Source organism: Condylura cristata, unplaced genomic scaffold, assembly GCF_000260355.1.
Source record: "Condylura cristata isolate star-nosed mole 26May11 unplaced genomic scaffold, ConCri1.0 scaffold00057, whole genome shotgun sequence".
Classification (NCBI taxonomy): Eukaryota; Metazoa; Chordata; class Mammalia; order Eulipotyphla; family Talpidae; genus Condylura; species Condylura cristata.
Genome location: NW_004567158.1, coordinates 461864 through 480641, shown reverse-complemented (window position 1 = coordinate 480641; position 18778 = coordinate 461864). Strand labels below are relative to the sequence as shown.

General features: G+C 57.5%; 1 protein-coding gene across 1 annotated transcript in view; it reads left to right on the top strand.

Moving 5' to 3' along the window:
* MECP2 (methyl CpG binding protein 2) overlaps window positions 1-18778 on the top strand; it is a 42895-nt gene that overhangs the window by 15982 nt on the left and 8135 nt on the right. Inside the window, exons 3-4 of the mRNA XM_012734462.1 lie at window positions 16678-17004; window positions 18054-18777. Of these exons, the coding sequence (XP_012589916.1) occupies window positions 16678-17004; window positions 18054-18777 (1051 nt within the window). The remainder of the gene's footprint in view (window positions 1-16677; window positions 17005-18053; window position 18778) is intronic.

Sequence of the window (18778 nt, the reverse complement as noted above, 5' to 3'; positions counted from 1 at the left end):
CTGCTCCCCGCTCTGTCTCTGGTGAAACCTCTCACAGCCCCTGCACCTCTGGCCTGTACCCCAGTTCTGGTACACATAAATAAAACAAATCTTAATTAAAAAAAGAAATAACAGTTATGGGCCTCCCTGGCGGCACAGGGTTTAAAGGTCAGCGTCATGGAGCTGTCACCAGCCAGAGAGTGACCCCAGGTCGCAGCAGACCTATCTCCCTGATGCTCTTCTCAGCAGTATGTTTCAGTAATCCACCTGTTCTGTTCCCGGTTCTTTCTCTGCTGGTTCTTCTCATCCCCCCACACCTCTGGCCTACACCCCAGTTCTTGTATGCATTATAGTAGCTAAATCTTTTTTTGAAAAGAAATAATAGTTGGGCCCTCCCTGGTGGCACAATGGGTTAGGACGCTGCGCTGCAAGCTGGCTGTAGCTACTTCGGCGTGAGTTCAATCCCTGGCTCTGGAGATGATTCACATGACACAGCAGACCTCCCCTGTCTCCCCGCTGCTCCCCTCAGCAGTGGACTTCATCGATCTGCCTGGTTTGCTCCCCACTCCATCTCTGGTGAATCCTCTCATCACCCTGAACCTCCCGAGTTCTTATATGCATAAATAAATCTTTTTTAAAGAAACAACAGCCATACTACATAAACATAAAAAAGTTTAGAAAACCAAGAAGGAACACTTCATAGCTTGTTTTGTGAATCAGCCTACTAAATTTTACAAAGACATTGAATAAAAAAGAAAATCACAGACCAATATTTAGTGTGAACTTTGGGGTAAAAATCTTGATAAAATGTTAGCAAATCAAATCCAACGGTCTAAAAATAACAATAATCACAGCCCAGTGAGACTTATCCCAGGAATACAAACATGGTTAAATGTTAAAAAACCAGTCTGTCACTTGTCATATTGGAGACTGGGAGGAGAGCATGTGACTACTTGAGTAAAGCAAAAGCTTAACAGCAGAATATTGAACATGAGTCCTGAAATATGGGAAAAGGCAAAGCTGTCCGCTCTTCGTCTTATTCAACATTGTACTAACCTATACACCAGAACTGAAAACATTGCAGATGAAAGGCCCAAATAAATGAAAGCTATATTGTGTTCATGGATTAAAAGACATAAATATCTTTGTGTGTTGATTACCTGTTTTGATCTGTAGGTTAAATGTAATCCCCAATGTAGTGGAAGGCTTTGTAAAGGAATTTGACAAACTGATTTTGAAATGTGTATGGAAATGCAAAGTACCTAGAGTAGCTGAAGGATCTAGAGGAATAATGCAGGTATACTTGACTTGGCCGCCAGCATTTGTGTTTGATAAACACACAGTGGGATAGGTTAGAGAGCTAGACGGCTCTGAAGTTGACCATGTTTTTATGGCCCTTTGATTTTTCACAGGGGTGCCAGGGCAGGTCAGCCGTGATTTCCTCTGGTCGAGAGCTGCAGAGACCCAGCCCGCTTCCATCCCTAGGCAACAGGGACGGGGAACGGGGAACGTGAGCTGGGGATGCGAAACTCAAGTGTCAGCCCCTGAAACCTGCTGGGAGGCCTGCTGGCATCTCCCTGGGGCTCACAGCACTTGTTCCTTGATGCCAGCTGTGTGCCGCAGTCTCTGTCTTGCTCTCACGCCTGTTCTCTGTGCATGTCTGTGTCTGCATAGGACAGCGTTGCTGCGCCAGGCCGTCCTCCATCCGGACCTTCCCTCGGTTCCTGGAGGGAGGATGCGCTGTCTTTCCCGCAGTATAGTGCTACCTCGCACCCTACAAACCAGTGAATTCAGCATGGGTTATAGACCTGAAGGTTTCAAAAGGTAAAAATACAAAGCTCTAGAAGAAAACCACAGGAGAATATCCTCAGTCTGAAGATGAAGGTTTTGTAGGACACAAAAGTAGTCTTACCGGGGCAATGGGCAGGTTGGACTTCATTCATTTAAAACGCTTACTCTTCAAAAGATAGCATTAATGCCACAAAAACATAAGCCACTGAAAAAGTTGAGAAAAGAGAAGAGCCCTCTATGTCTGACAAGGTTCTTGCATCCAGGGTATGTGAGAACACCTACAATTTAGCAATAGAAAGACAGCCTGTTCTAAAAGGGGGAAGGTATTTACTGGCTCCTCACATATGAAAGCCTCACAGCACTAACTGGCATCCCCGTGAGACTGGGCAGTTCTCCTCAGAAACGCAGATTAGCTCCCCGCAGTGCCGCGCAGTGCCGCTCGCACCTCTGGAAGGGCCCAGACTGGAAACTGGGAATATCCAGTGCGGCTGATGAGATGGGGTGTTGTGGGGCTGGCCAGGAAATGGTGCCCCGAGAACTTTCGGTGGCTGTGTGGCGAATTCCGTCTTGATGGGACTCTGGCTCAACACCCTTGACACCCCCATCCTATGATACACTTAGGATTTGTCACTCATGAGATACAAATTTTACATTAAAGTATGAAAATGAGTTTTGAACGGTAATTAACGATGTGCTTTGAAATTCATCGCAACGCAGCAATAGGTGGTGGCAAGTGCAGTGAGGCCTCGGCAGCCCCGTGGGGCTTCTCCGTGTTTGAAATTTTTCTTTACCATACATTAGGAAAAAGTCACCTGGAACAACTCTGTGTGGCTTTGCCATTGATTTGCTATGTAGTTCACTTTCCTGTTTTCAGTTTTGTGGTTTGCTTCCCCCCCTGTATTTTTGGAATGTGAAGTATTTAATGGTTCAAAAGTCAAGCCTAATTGAATACCGAGAGTTGCTGCTTCCCTCAGCTGTGGTTATGCTCATGGAATAACAGCGCCAGCGACTGCACTAGTGGGTCTCTGCGAACGGTCTGCACGCACACTGTGCACACATCAGCGACAAGTTTGGGCTCCACTTGTCTTCGTTAGATTTGCTCAGACGGTGTCTGTTGAAATGCAGTTGGTTGTCTGCCCAGTCTGGTGAGGCAGGCCTGAACTAGGGCCAGCAGCCTGAGCCGGCGGGCGCCTGCAGAGGAGCGCGGCCCTGGCCCTTGGGGGCACCGGTGTTGTTCCTTTCTTGTTGGTCCTTCTGCTGTCACCTGCAGATGGGCCACACACAGACGTGCTCTACCTTCTCTTTTGCACACAGAGGGTTAGCATCTTGTGTTTAACTTGGTTCCTCTCGGCTTGCGGGAAACAGCTGGGGTCGAGCTCCTGTCCCACAGTGGGCAGCTCACCTGCTCTCTAGGTCCCGCCCCGCATGCCCCACGCTCTGGCGGAGCCGCTCCCGGCAGTGGGCGCTGCACCTTTTTCCGTCTCCCCCCGCGTAAGCGGGGCTCTGACTCGGTGGACAGCTAGCTCGCAGTAACTCTCGGACTCTGCTTGTCTGGCTCTTTGTGGGTGGGTGTGCACGCCTCTGTTGGTGCCACGGGTTACAGCCACCCTAGAATTTCTCCAGCCTCTCTTCCAGGTAGCTACTTCTCTCCTCCTGACCCTGGAAAGCCACTGGGGTGGGGACAGGGGCCTGGGTCGACGGTGTGTTGTCCCTGTGTTGCTGGAGTTACCTATTTTCTGTGAGGGCTCCCCAAAGGGGATTTGGAGTAAGTAGGGGTCTTTGGGGAACAGGTTGACCAATAGATGTAGCTTGGGGGGGCATCAGGGGTCAGCACTCATGCTGTGGACCCTAAGAGGGTAGAAAGAGGTGGACTTCACCTGGGCAGCTGCCAGGCACGCCAGGAGCCTTGAAAGGGGAGGGGATGAAGGAAGGACAGGATCTGGGCAAGATCTCCTTGGGGGTCTTGCAAAGAAGTGTCAGTCCCGGTAGCATCACCTGGGGCTGCTGGAGATGCCCAGCTCCAAGCCTTCAGGTCACTGTCCAGGGCTCAGCCAGCCCCCAGCTGCCGCTATGCACTTGGCGTTGGAGGAGCCCTGCTTGCCCCCGCCTGGTCTGCTCTGAGGAGCTCTGCGGGCCTACCAGGCGCAGGGCCCCTCTGCATTGTAGCTCCATACAGGACATGCCTCTCTGTTCCATTAGTCAAAATGTTCCTCCTCCTTTCAGACTCGAAATTTGTGAAATAGGCCTCATCTGTCCTCAAGCCCTCCTGCTCTCGTCTCATGGAGCAGGTTATCCGGCTGCACTTTGTCTCTCTGAGCCAGGTGGGCAGCTGCAGCGACAGATGGCACAGTCGCCCTCTGGTGAGGGGCTTTAGGCAAGGGCCGTGGTGTGATGTGAGTGTCATGGGGGGAGAGGACAAAATCCAGATGAGTAGAGACCAGGTAGAGACCCCTCCTGTGAAGTCTTGGCTGTGGCAAGGGCCAGACAAAGAGGGTCAGGCAGAGGGTGCCTTTGGGCTATGGTGCGTCTTTTCCAAGGGGTTGGCTCTTGGGAGCAGGAGTGCGTGCATCCCTTGGTGTGGCCCGTGGGGGTGGAGCAGGATGAGGGGACAGCAAGGAAGAGCAGGGCCTGGTGTGGAAGAGCGGGGGTGGGGGCTGCAGGCTTCATGTAGGCACTTCCTCTGGCAATGCCAAGGTCCTTTGGTAAGGCCAGGGAGTTTGGGGGCAGCAGAGACAAAGTACCCACGATCCCCACCCTCTGCACAGCTCTGGTGGTAGCCTGCCCTCCTGTGAGCCCCAGCTTGAGGCCTCCTTACTGGGGGCTTGGCTTCACCCTCCCGCAGCCCCTGTGTGGGCATGTCTTCCCAACCTAAGTCCAAGGTGATGTCATCTTGGGCGCCTTCACTTGTACGCCATCTGCAATGATCCTTTGTCCAAGTGAGGTCCTGTTCACAGGGCCCAGGAGTTAAGATGTGTGCGTGCCTTTGGGAACACCATCGAGCGCTGTCTAGAAGCCTCCAGTCTCTGGGATTGAAGGCAAGGGCAGGCTGCCTCGCAAAGCAGTTGCTGAAGCAAAAGGCCGCCACGACCCTCTTCTGCTCCAACCAAGCACGTGGCAGCACGCAGCAGCCCGGCGCACAGGCGGTGACAGGGATGCGAAGCCGGGGCTCCTTTCACCCTGAGAAACCGGGGTGGGCACCATCCTGTTGAGAAGGTGCATGCTGGCGTGAGACTCAGAGGTTGGGCTGGCTCCTTCAGATACTGACCTGACAGAAGCAGAGGATGTACCAGCACCCAGGTTTGACGGCAAGGCCATCGTTCTGGATCATCAGGACAGCATTTGGGGGGAAGAGGAGAGGGTTGCTGTGAAGGGCACAGAGGAACTGGAGGGTAGTGGCAGGCCAGGAGCTCGGGTCAAAGCTGGAGAAGCAGCAGCTTCTAGGGCGTGGGAGGGACCTGGCCCCCAAGGAGGAATCACTGCGCTGGAGAGGGGACTGTGGGCAGGCTCTTTGGGTCTTAGGGAACTCAGGGAGGGCAGGGCTAGTGCCAGTGCCTTGCAGAGGAGGAGGGAGGAAAAGCTAGGCCAGGAGCTGCTCCAGGAAAGCTGAAGTGAACAGGGACTTGTAATGGGAGCACGTGTCAGTTGTGTGACACTGACCGTGGTGCAGGGCAGGGTGTGGCTGCCTTTCACTGCTGTTGGGGCTTTGTCAGCTGCCTGCTGAGAACGAGGAAGCCGAGCCAGGGTCCTCAGCGGGAGCACCCCATGCCCAGCTTGTTTCCCTAGAGCCCCTTGGGCCCCCGGGGCCCCACACCCAACCTGTACCTCTGTCCCAGCCAACAAAGCGCAGCCCTCCCATTATTGCCTCCCTGCTGCTCTCCCCTCATCTGCGGGACCTTGAGGCCTCTAGGCACCCTCCCTGAGGCCTCTGCCCTGCTCTGTCAGGGGCACTCTTCGGGCCTCAGTAGCTCCTTGCAACGCCCCCCCCCCCGCCCCCACCGCCTTGGCCGTCTTCCTGTCATTCTGTTGGCAACTGCGGTTCGGAAAGCCAGGAAAGCCAGGGCATTGTGTTTGTGGAGCTACTGGGGTAGATCTGGCATCCAATGTGACCCTCCCTGAAAACTGACACCTGCCTCTGCCCCACACCTGTGTCCCTCCCAGCATGCCTTCCTCCCCCTTCCCCGCCCTCTGCTGGACTGCCAGTCCCCAGTGCAAAGATTGTTTCTGCACCCTTCCCTGCTGTCAACAGTGCCCAGAAGATGCCTACCTGCTAGACGGACAGGTGGACAGGCAGGGGTTGCTGCAGTAGGGTCTGGGCTAAGCTCTGTCTCTGCAGCTTAGTCTGTGTTACCTCCCGCTTCTCTGGCCAAGCAGGTCATTGGACGTAGTCGAGCTGGAGAGGCAGCCGTGTGGAGCTCAGGTGGGCTTTTGTGGGCTCATCCAGAAACGTGGGGCCCATCGACCAAGGTGTAAATAGCACCTGCCCAGTCCCGCTTTACTCATGCCCTTCATGAGTCTGTGCCATAGCAGTATGCTCCCCGGGGCAGCTATGCAAAACAGTGCCAGTTATAAAGGCTGCCAGGGGCCTTCGCCCTCTGAGGCCTCATGTTTGTGGGAGAGCGCTGGTGTCTGGCAGGAGATGGGCTGCCAGACATGCCCATGCGAATGGCCCATGCGTTTTTCCACTTGACTAGACAGAACCTCGGGTGCTGACTCCTGGGGAGAGGCTGGCACCGCTCTCCCCAGCTTCCAGGCCTTACAGGCCTGAGCCCTGGTACGCTGGGTCTCCCTTACCCCTGCTGACGTCAGGGCAGCCGCACAGCCAGAAAGGGCAGCGTTGCTCTGGCGTGTTGCACTCGCCTGAGTGCCTGACGCTAGCCTGCTGGACCTCTGAGAACAGGAAAGGTTTGGGGCTCTGCCTCCCCACATGCCAGGGCGTGGGGGAGGGTCTGGATGTCCACTGCGTGCCCGAGGCTAGACCACTGCCACCTCTGCGGGGGCTGTGCCTTAGGAGAGAGGCGCCTGTGCCCTGGCTAATGGGACTTTGGGCCCAGCTCTCGGGGGTGCTTCATTTTCGCTCTGCCCAGGCTAGACACCACTGGCGTAGGGTGCTGTGTCGTGTCATGAACTGGTTTGTTTGTCCGACACTTGGACTAGCTGGTACCCAGCACTCACTGCACAGCAGGCGTGTGTGTCCCCCTCGGTACACTCCCAATGATGTGGGTTTATTTTCGTCTCTGGAACTCGCTTACCAACAATTCTAAGGCTGTCATTCCAGCCAGCAGAGCTAGGAAGGCTCTCGGGCCTGGGTGTCTCCTGAGTGGTGCGAGTTGCCGTGCGTGCAGTTGGAGGTTCTCGTGCGTCGGGAGGCCTGCAGGCAGGCCGTGTGTGGCCCTCCACCTTCCCCTCCATCACGCAGAGTGGGTGACGTCCATACTCCAAACCTGTGGTCACCAGCGAGATAGCAGTGGCCGTTGTGGCCCCAACACCCTCCTCTCTGGGTGGGGAGGGCAGAAGGGTGCTTGCCTGCCTTCCATGCCACCCTGCCGTCCACCATCCATGGCTGGGGTTTGCACAGCCCGGCGATCATTGTACGCTCACTTGTAAGTCTGGGTCAGCCACAACGTGGGGTTCAGATGTGCTCTCAAGCCTGTTGTCCCAGAACCCCGAGGGACAGGTGTTGAGGCAGATAGATGTCAGGAGCGCACAACAGTGAGCACCTTGAAGTCCCCTCCTGCAACCACCAGAAGCCAGGCGCAGCAACAGCGGCAGAGCCCGTGGGCATGGAGGCGGGCTCTTGCCCATGGCCTTGCAGCCAGGGCCTGAAGACGGCGGGATGGGCAGGCTCTGTGGGGGCCAGGATGCGTCGTCTTAGCTGACCGAGGAGGCGGTACGGGTGTGGGGCCCCCAGGGACGAGTCTTCCCTCCCCTGCCCCTGGAAGCCAGAGGATGTGCTGAGAGTTAGACTCAGCCACGGCCAGCCTTCCCCGGGGGCTGGGTGCAAACTGGGAGCTGAAGCCTGTGATGCCAGGGTGCGCATGCCACCTGCTGGCTGTCTCCTTTGGGCAGCTGCTCCCCAGGGCTTCACTTCTGTAGTCTTGTCCATGTGTGGATCTGCTTCCAAGGAACTTCTTTGTGACTGAGGTCATCCAGAGCTGCTTGCTGTTGCTTGCCAGCCAGGACTGCACAGTGCAAAGCAGGCTTTCCCATTTCACTCCCAGTGTGGGCGCCGTCTGCTCTCGCGCCTTGAATCCCGGCCTTGGTGCATTTCCCTCCCGTGTTTCCCGGGCCACCGAGAGCTTCAGCAGTGCCTTTGGGTAAACTCTGCCGTGGTGAGCGAGATCATGACGCGATGATTGGGAAATCACTCGGGGAGTGTCCTGCTCAGCACGCCTTCAGAGGCCGTGTCATTTGGGTAACGGGCTGGTCACGTACGAGTACGGATGGCTGCTCCAGAGACTGTTCTGGAGAGAGTGAGGAACAGTGGGGGGTACTCTGGCGGCCACTGTGACTGAGGCTCTTGGCAGGCCCTGGCCGCCGCAAAGCATAGCACTTGACAGGCCACTTAGTGACTGAAGTTGCAGCAAGGGCCTGCACGCTCCCGTGGGCCCCTAGGAAGGACCTGAGTGACCTGAAGTGCTAAGAGTGGGGGACACAGTTGAGCAGCCAGTGACTCACCCTAGACCAAGAGCCCCTGGCCTGCAGCTTCACTGTCACTACGGGTGCAGTTGGGTGGGTTTGCACATTTCCGTTTTGGTCCAGACGTGTGCAGCCGGTGACCCTGCATAGCGGCTCATGAGAGAAGAGGCGCAGGTGGCAAGGGAATCCTGGATAAGACTGCCACAAGGTGATCAAAGATGAAAATGAAACAGGCTGTCCTTGGCACCTGTTCGAGTTGTGAGGGTTAAGTGCGCAAAAAGAGAGACACAGACCAGGTGCCCCTGGACCAACTTGCGCGAGGCCTGGCCGCTCATCTCTAGCCACCTTGCTTCCGCCGAGCCAGGGACACAGCTCAGGACTCGCATGCCCCAGAGCGCTGCGTAGTCTGGGTATGCCCTGCTGCCACCGGGCCCTCTGCAGGGAGCCCCAGGCCTGCCGTCCCCTTCGTGCGTGCCCTTGGCAGCCTGTCTTCCCTCTGAGTGGGGCTCGCTGTTCCTGTCCTGTAGCCCTCTGCAGCCTCCGTGCCGAGTCTCCCTTCAGTCTGTGGCTGCTCACCGCCCCCGTCACAGGGTGTCCTGGCGGCCTTGCTAGGAAAGGGCCAGGGCGCGCTGCCTGTGGCCTGGCATTTCGTCCACATTCTTGGTTATGTTGTCTGGTCTCCCTCTCCTTCCATTCTAACTCGTTCTCATCGATTTCCTACCTCTTTCCAAACCTCAGCATCTGGCACTGACCAGGGCTGCGAGGCGGGCTCCGTGTGGGCTGTTTTTTCTGCTGTGCGATTCTTTTCCTCTGGCCCCAGACTATTCACAAGTGTGCTTTGTGACCTTCCAACCATGTGACTTTGTGTTTTTTCCTAGTTACCTTTTTTGAAACTGGAGTCCTGGCTAACCTGCCCCGCCGCACGGCAGTCAGTCCTCCATGAGCTTTCCCATGCTTGGCGGCCGCCCTCAGGCCTGGGTGCGGGCCTCGGAGCTTGCTCACCTGTCCCGTCCACACAGATGACTGGGTTGCTTCCCCTGCCAACCGACCGACCTTCTCGAGTGGAGCAGGTGTCCTGCTGTGTGGGTGGGTGTGTCCACTTCTGCAGGGACCCTCTTTGTTTTGGCTGTATTTTCAGGCCAAGTTTTCCATTTTATGTCATATCCTCCTCGTGAATGGAGCCTTTTGCTATTATGAAGTGACCCTCTTTGGGATTCATAGTGCTTTGGCTCAGACATCACTTCATCTGGGGCCACCGAGCTGGCCACCGCTATTTCTGGGCTCCTTTTTCACCCACTGTGTGTTTGTGGGGTGCCGTGCCGCAAAAATGGCACATAGCCAGGTTTTGAAAAGTCCTTCTGTCCTGCGGTCCATCAGCACTTGTTTACTTTCTCATGCATTTGGATTCATTTGTACAATTTTGGGTACGTTCTGTTTTCTCCACATTTTCTGCTCCTTTATCCTTTTTTGCCCTCTTTTGGATTGAGGTGGTTGTCATTTTTTTGTGTGTGTGAAAGATCTACGTAAAATTCTTCAACATTTTAAGTATACAATCAAACATGTTAATTATACAATTCAGTGAGCTTCGAATACACCCTAGTCATTTCCCGCCGTTACTTGGATTGAGTGCTAAATGGCGTCTGACGTGTTTGCCACACCGCTGGCTTGTTCCCTCTCGTTTAACGTGAGAACATAGACATTTCCGTGTTTATGGGCTGAAGTGTATAGCCCCTCTCCAATTCATACATGACTACTCCAACCCCTGGTGTGATTCCAGAGGTGGAGCCTTTGGGGCCTAACTTGGTGTGGGGGTGGGGCCCCAGTCCAGTGGTTAGCACCCTGCTGAGAAGAGAAGCCACACCCAGCTCTCCCTCTTTACCGTGTGCCTGTGAGGACCCAGCAAGGAGGCAGTTGTCAGCAAATCCAGAAGAGGCTTCTCACCAGGAACCAAAACAACTGTTACCTTGATCCTGGCCTTCCAGCCTGTGGAACCCTGACAAATAAATTTCTGTTGAGTAAGCCACCCTGTCTGTGGCATTTTGTTCTGGCAGCCTACGCTGGACACTGCCTTGCAATAAAACAGCCTCCTTTCAAACTCAGTCTCGTCGCAAACTGGAACATCTCTCTGCCTTGGTGCCCTCGCTCCTGGGTGTGCCCTCATCCTTGTGCCACATTCTCAAGGAGCAGCTTGTGCTCAGAACCTCCACCTCCCATTGGTCCGTCCCCAGGATGGTGTCCCATGTGGTCCCCACATGGGCAGGGTTCCAGCAAGCAGCTGTCTGACCACCTGGTCTCGGGCTGCACCCCTGGATCTGGCCTCACCCTTCCTCTGCAAGGGACATTTACCAGTGTTGAGCATTTAGCTCAGCGGCCTGTCTGTGCTGGATGAATGTCCATTTCCTTCTTGCTGCTCTTTGCTGATAAAAAGGGAAGTGAAACCAGGTCATGCTCTTTGGCGCCTCCCCTGCACGGGGCTGCTGTGGCCTTCTCTCCCACCACCCCAGGTGATGGGGCTGCATGGCTGGAGCCAGTGAGGCTAGTGGCCACGTCTGTTCTCCCTGCAGGGCCCACCGCGTGGCATTTGTTTCGATGCTTTGCAGTGACTGGCACTGGTAGGAGGCCCAAGAGTGGGAGAAGGCAGTCGGCAGCTGCGACTGGCGCCTTGCTCTGCCCCGAGACCCAGAACCTGTGGGACTTTGTTGCGCACCTGCTCGCCCAGCACTAGAGGCAGCGCAGTCAGCACGGACACCAAGAATCAAGCCCAGCCGGGCCCCCAAGTATCTCCAGATGTCTGTCCCACCAGCTGAGTTTCCTGCCGCCTCCCTCGGGTGGCTGGTCCTGGGGCAGAGAAGTTGGTCAGGGTGGGAAGGCAGGTGTTCACTCCAGGGACCTCTGCTCTTCCAGAGGTGCACCTAGCGTCATCACGTGCCTAAAGTAAGTAGGCCAGGTCCTTCAGCCCTGGGCGCAGCTCGGACAGCTGCTGTGTCTGAGCCCCCTGTCGCCCCAGCTCAGTTCCTGAGTGAGTCTTTGGCTTTCACAGACACCCGTTAGATGGCGACAGAGAGCAGGAAAGGAGAAGGAAGAAAGCCCTTGTTTGCTTCTGGTCGGGTCAGAAAAGGCTTACCAGGGGGCGTGTGTACCTCCGTCAGATTTAATGCTGCAAGGGTGGCCAGCCCTCCTATGGGCCCCCACCTCGTTTGGCCTCCTACATGTCCACCTCAGCCCTACGGGACTGCTCCCTCGCCCTCCTGGCCTAGCCTGCGTTTCCCCACCCGAAGTTCCTCTTCCCACTTAACTCTGGAAGACTTGGCACAGGTCTGTCTTCTGGTACAGAGCCCTTCCTAGGCGTGCCAGGCTCTGGCTGGGTGAGATTTCTCCACCTTCCTATGTCCACACCACCCTGGTGACTGTCACAGCCCGAGTTCCAGGCAGGAGGAAGACCCGTGTCCCCTGCTTTTACCACACGTCCTCACCACCAGCCCCTGGTGACACTTGGGCCGCTCCGCTCCTCAGGCCCCCACCCAGTTCCCGGCTGAGGATCCGATGCCAGGTCTGTGGTCTGTCTGGGCCCCAGTGCCTCTCCTCCCACAAGTGACTCTAGAGTGGGTGTCAACAGCCCGCCTAGCCCAGGCTCCCGTCTTCTTGACCTCAGCCACCTGCCGCCACAGTCATCGCTGGAAACTGCTCCACCCACACAGCTCTCACAGACCACGCCGAGGTGACCAGGACCCCCACTCCTCACTTGCTGGCTGCACACGTCCCAGCTGTCGACCTCCCACTACTCGTGACTCCCGCATGTTGCACTGCTGTCTCCCTGAGCGCTCCCTTCGGCTGCGCCCGCTCATGCCCCCCACTCTGCCCAGTTCACCCACGGCGGCTTTGCTCCCACAGCCCATGACACAGCCCTGGGCCCTCCTCTCGACACGGTCGTTCCTCCAGGAAGCCCCTTCCTCGCACCTCCTTGCACCCCACCCTGTGCTGCTCCCGCCTGGCCAGTCTAGTCACCTTTACCTTCCTCGCCACCTTGCCTCGCGTCTGAGTCCCTTCGGTTTGGGGCAACTTTCGCCTGCTTGGGTCTTTGATGGGAGGCCAAGTGACCTGACTGTCGTTGCTCCGAATGCCAGTGCGTCTTTGCCTAGCCGCCTTTTCAGACTACATTCCAAGGCCAGCTCTGGCCTCTGCTACAGGGCCTGCTTCTGTAATGGAAGTTGTCCTGCAGACCAGCCGTGGCCCTTCCGTTAGGCTGTGTCCGGGGCTACTCCCCACTGCCCTGGCAGGTTGAGTGTTTTGACAGAAGCTCTGGGGCCAGGAAAGCTGACCAGAAGCCCTCTTGGAGGCACGGGCATGCACGGTGGCAGTGGGCAGGAAGAGCCCTGGCTGAGCCTCGTGGCTGTGGGGCAGACTAGCTCCTGGGTGGCAGCGACGCCTCCTTGCAGGTGGCAGAGGCAGGCTGCCTGCGCTGGGCGCTCCTCCTGGCCAGTTCCACTGGAAGCCTGCTCACCTGACCCGGAGGGATTCTTGGGCCGCCTGAGCGCCTTGTTTTCTAGGCCAATGTTTTTTATTGTGGTAAAACGCCCCTGCTGTACAGTGTGCCATCTGGACCGCTTTGAAGCACGCCGCTGCGTGGTATCACGTATGCTCACAGTGTACAGACGCCGCTGCCTCCATATCGCGTTGCTTTCCGAGCCCCCTGGAGCCGTCCATGCTGCCTGCCGCTGGGGACCGGCACAGAGCCACCTGCTCTCCCCATGGCTCCTGGGTTCACTATCCTCATCACAGTGTGGGCGGGGGGGTGGGGGGTGGCTAGTCTGTACTCAGGCCTGGTGAGTCATGTCACTCGTGCCCTGTGCTAAGAGGACTCAGCACCTCCAGCCCAACTTCTACCCCAGGCTGTATAGCACTCTGGGCAAAGCTGCTCAGCATGAAGACATCAGCCGTGGGCCTCAGAGCCCCTGATCTCCTGGGTGCCACCTGCTCTTGGCGCATGGGCGCCAAGGTGGGCCATTGTGGTGCCCACCTTGAATCACCACTGTGCTAACCACTTGCCTCTCCGCCGATGTGCAGTTTGCAGACAGCTCCAGCTGCAGGCCCCTTGGGGTTCAGGCTGGGCCTCACCCTGGAAAGACAGGGCACTGAGGCCAGCCTGTTTCCACAGCAGCGTCCAGGTGGCTGAGGGAGGCTGGGGCGGTAAGCCCTGCCTGCCGTCTCTGCCCACGGTGGGCCCATCCAGGCTTCAGTGGGCTTCTTTCACGCTCTTGATTCTTCTGCCCTGATGCCCTTCATTACCCTGCCTTTCACAGTGTCAGGCACCCTAAGCTGCGAGACCACCCTGCAGCACCCTGCCTCCTCACCCTTGCCCTGACATCTTCCTTGTGGTGAAAGGCTTTTTTGAAACTTCACCTGAGCACGTCAGTCCCCTGTGAAGCACCCTCTCCAGGGCCTTCTCCTCCTCTGGGAACAAAGCGCCAAGCCCGTTGCTGGGAGCAGGGCCAGCTCTGCAGGTGCGCGTGCTCAGCCCGGCGCTGCCGTGCTGTCTGCAGGTGCCCCGAGTGCCCCGAGTGGAGGCGGACGCCCTGCACATTTGCTTTGCCCTGGACCCACCCCCTTTTTCTTTTCTTTGCCCACTTGGCTGCAGCCCATTGCGCTCTCTTCCCTGGAACACAGCAGATTGTTCCTGGTGTTTGGCCTTCACTCTTCCTGGTCCTCATTCTTGCATGTCTGGGGCCTGTGCGCCCTCTTCTCACCTCCTTCACATGCCCAGACTTGCCTCACACAGACGGCCTCTCCTTCTTTGATCTCTCTGCCCCCTGTCAGTGTCCACCCCTGCACAGGGCCTTCTGCCCTCTGCACCCTGGTGCCTCGCTGCTCTTTCCTTTAGGCTGCTACCCCTGCGGGGGGCCAAGGTGGCCGCCCAGCCTGTCTTGCTGCTGGCCGTTCGTACTCAGCATTCCTTTTTGAGACCCACATGCAACTCATCTTTGATCTGGGCCACTTCTGGCCTTGATGGCCACTTCCATTCCATTTTGGGGGTTCCCTACCACGGGGACGAGTGTCATACTCATGTAGCACATCTCTCCTGGGGCTGTTGGCTTCCTCCAGTTGCTGTCGCTTGTCACTGCCCTGCATTCTGCGTGCTTGATTCCCGCTGTCGCTGCTCTGTCTCTGGCCGTCCTGAGGCGGCTTCCCCAGCAGGGTTTCCCTCTGCTCCAAGGGGCTCCAGTGTGGCATGTTGGAACTCAGGCTGACAGCATTTTGTGAAAGCTGGCGGGCACTGCCACCGCTCACCCACCTGCGCCCCCAGTGGGGAGGCTGGCCATGGTGCACTGGCAGTGTGGTCTGGTCCTTGTCACCAGCAGGGTTGCGTGTCCTGGGCGCGCTGCCCTGCTCTCCCGTCTGGTGAACACCCTTGCTCCTTGTGGGCAGGGGCATGGCCGGGGGCTGTAGCCTGGGACCCTGTCTGTTTGGTGGCTTATGCGATGCTTTAGACAGGCCCTCCCCTGAGGTGTAGGGCCACCATTCCGGCCACCCGCGGGGGGACGTGACGTCTCCATTGCTGTTTTTGGTCCCAGTTGTGGCTGGGGTAGAGACTTGGCCTCTGCCTTTGGTGGCTTTTGACCCCTATTGTAAGATTGGGGGGGTGGGGTGCTACAGGGAGGCTGCTGGGACAAGTGGGTCCCTGTCCCCACATGTCTGTCCCTGTTGTACCCACGCGGCAGCCCATCACTGGCCACCCTGTTGGCTTCTGGAACTGAGGGATGCAGCTGTGACCTGCCTCACAGTTGCTGGCCTGTCTGCGCCATTCATGCTTCTCCTGCGCCCAGTGGGGTGGGTGGCTACAGATAAAGGGTGCTGAGAGGGCCTGCACCCGCCGTTGGACCTATGCAGACATGAGTCAAGTCGTGGAAGATCAGACATTGCTAGGGCTCTAGATGTTTCCTTGGAGCTCATTCTGGAGGAGGTTGGATTCCAAGTGCGCGGAAAACCACCTCTCACCTGGCTCGGCAGCCTTTCTTCTTCTTCTTCTTTTTTTAAAGATTATTTGTGCGTACAGAGGTGGCCGGCACCACTGAGGGGATGAGAGGATTCCGCAGAGACAGAGTGGGGAGCAGAACAGGCGGATGGGCTGAAATCCTCTGTTGAGGGGAGCAGTGGGGCGACAGGAGAGGTCTGCTGCACCCTGGGGGTCAGCTCCCTGGCCGGGATTGGACTCCTACCAAAGTGGCCGCAGCAGCTTGCAGTGCTGCGCCCTAACCCGCTGGCCGCCAGGGAGGGCCCTTTCTTCTCTAGTCTGAAAGCCTTGGGGTGGACTAGGCCCTCCTTGGCTGGTGGGGCGCTTGCAGCCTGGGAACACACAGGCACCGAGGGCTCCCGGGCCGTCCTCTGTGGATTGCTGCCATCGGCTTTCACGCTTATAAAGTGATCCTTCACTAGCTCAGAGGAGGGCTTGATCGATGTTCTCATTTAGCAGCAGAATCACTGGGAGAGGCTGATGGCTCAGGAACCCTCCCTGGGGCTTCTTTGGCATTTAGGTTCAGGAAGGCTTTTCTGCTTCAGCGTGATCCCGTGTTTCTGAAAAGGAATCATTCTGTAACTCACGCAATAAAAATTCGGGTTCTGACAGGACAGCCTCGGGTGGGGCGGACCAGGGCACACTAGCAAAGCCCGCACTGATGCGTTGTGAAGAACACAGCCAAGGCGCCCCAGAGTCTGCTGGCCTTTCCCGCACATCTCGGTCAGCCTGCCCTTCTTTGTGGCTGCCCCCACCTGCCGTGGGGCTGGAAGTCCCACCACCTCAGGTTGGGCCATAGGCTGATGTTTGCAAAGATAGCAGATGTCTCGACACCTTCCTTCATACTCTCAGCCCTATCACGTGGAGTCTGCGCCTCTCAGACGGGGTACTTGGGCCACAGTGATTCAACAGGCACTCAAAGGGGTGACCCTGGGACCAGTGACCTGCTCAGTCCCAGGACACTCTGCAGGAGAAAGGCTGGGGCAGCCTATGGAGAAGCCATGTGGTGGTTCTTCTTGGAAAGTTGCCACCCTTGCAGCTGTCCCCCACCTGCTGGGAGGCCTGGGCACTCTGGTGGGCGGTTGCAGTCAGGTAGGGTGCCACTGACATCACCCCGCTGCCCACGACTTGAAGAAATTGGGGGGTAAAGGGGCCCCGCTTCAGGCAGGTGCAGCCCTGTCCCCCGGGCCTGGTCTGCGCTCACTTTTTCTGCCAGCTGCTGTGGCTCTCTGTGGTACTCACGTACTCGTTTAACACTTCAGGGAAGAAAAGGCAGAAGACCAGGATCTCCAGGGCCTCAAGGACAAACCGCTCAAGTTTAAAAAGGTGAAGAAGGATAAGAAAGAAGACAAGGAAGGCAAACATGAACCCCCGCAGCCGCCAGCCCACCACTCTGCTGAGCGCGCGGAAGGGTCTGGCTCGGCCCCCGCCGTCCCAGAAGCTTCTGCCTCTCCTAAACAGCGGCGCTCCATCATTCGCGACCGTGGGCCTATGTATGACGACCCTACCCTCCCAGAAGGCTGGACCCGAAAGCTAAAGCAAAGGAAATCGGGCCGCTCCGCTGGGAAGTATGATGTGTATCTGATCAAGTAAGTAAGGGCAGCACCGCTCTGCAGGGCGGGCGGGGCCGGGGCGGGGGCAGCAAGGGACAGGCTCCAGGAACTGCTGGGGCTCCTGCCAACATGTGCCTCGCTGCCGGGCGCGGGGTGAGTGAGTACTGCGGACCAGCAGGTGTGCCCTGGCTGGGCCTTTGCCCTGCCCTGCTCACCTGGAGGCGGGCCAGCAGTAGGACCTACCCGGGGCCACAGCGAGGACCCCAGGAAAGTCCACCTGGGAAGACCGAGGACTGCAGTCGGGGGTGCACGTGGAACTCCTGGGGTTCCTGCCATCTCCCAGCTGGAGAATGTCAGGGGTTCTTCTGGGAACCCATCAGCCGCCTCGTCCTGGGAGAGTCGTTCTGTGATACTGCTTCCTGAGCCCAAAGAGACAGGGCTTCACGGGGCTCAGTCTACTGGGGATCATGCTGGGAAAGGTGGGCCCCCTGGGGAGAGGTACCCACAAACTGGCTCCATGTGCATTTCCAACCTGTCCATCTTGCATTTGTCCAGTTTTGGGCTGATGGCTGGGCATCTCCTTTTGAAACCCAGTAACTTCCAGAGCCAGAGGTTGAGAGGCGTGAATAAGTAACTTTCAGTTCTGTCCCTTGAACGATCCCCAAAAGATGATCGGTTTGCAAAGGACATTTGCAGAGGCCTCGTTTGATTGCAGTATCTCTGAGAAGGGCATGCTGACCATTACCTCCCGACCGATGAGAAACCCTGTCCCAGGGCGGCCCTGCAGTGTGCCGAGTTCAGCGTGGGCCCCCAGGCCCGGCCAGGCCCAACCCCTTGGGGGCATCCAGGTGGCAGCTGCTGGCTGTCCTGGTGCAGGTGCAGGCCGTGTGTGGCCAGGCCGTGTCCCCCAGGTTTAGCTCGCTGTGGCTTTTCTTAAATGTGACTCTGGCTCTTGAGCGACGACAGGCCTGGCAGTTGCACAGCGTCTTCTGTGACAGAGTTCTTCGCCACCTCCATTCTGCTCCCTTTCCATCATGACTGTGGAAGCTTCTGATCATTCTTTGTGTCTGCATTTGTTCCCACAGTCCGCAGGGAAAAGCCTTTCGCTCTAAAGTGGAGTTGATTGCGTACTTCGAAAAGGTAGGCGACACCTCCCTGGACCCTAATGATTTTGACTTCACGGTAACTGGGAGAGGGAGCCCCTCGCGGCGAGAGCAGAAACCACCTAAGAAGCCCAAATCTCCCAAAGCTCCAGGAACTGGCAGAGGCCGGGGACGCCCCAAAGGGAGCGGCACCACGAGACCCAAGGCAGCAGCATCAGAGGGTGTGCAGGTGAAGAGGGTCCTGGAGAAGAGTCCCGGGAAGCTGCTGGTCAAGATGCCTTTTCAAGCTTCACCCGGGAGCAAGGCCGAGGGGGGCGGGGCCACCACGTCCACCCAGGTCATGGTGATCAAACGGCCCGGCAGAAAGAGAAAAGCCGAGGCCGACCCCCAGGCCATTCCCAAGAAGCGAGGCCGCAAGCCGGGCAGTGTGGTTGCGGCGGCTGCCGCCGAGGCCAAGAAAAAAGCCGTGAAGGAGCCTTCCGTCCGGTCTGTGCAGGAGACCGTGCTTCCCATCAAGAAGCGCAAGACCCGGGAGACTGTCAGCATCGAGGTGAAGGAGGTGGTGAAGCCCCTGCTGGTGTCCACCCTCGGCGAGAAGAGCGGGAAGGGACTGAAGACCTGCAAAAGCCCCGGGCGCAAGAGCAAGGAGAGCAGCCCCAAGGGGCGCAGCAGCAGCGCCGCCTCGCCCCCCAAGAAGGAGCACCCCC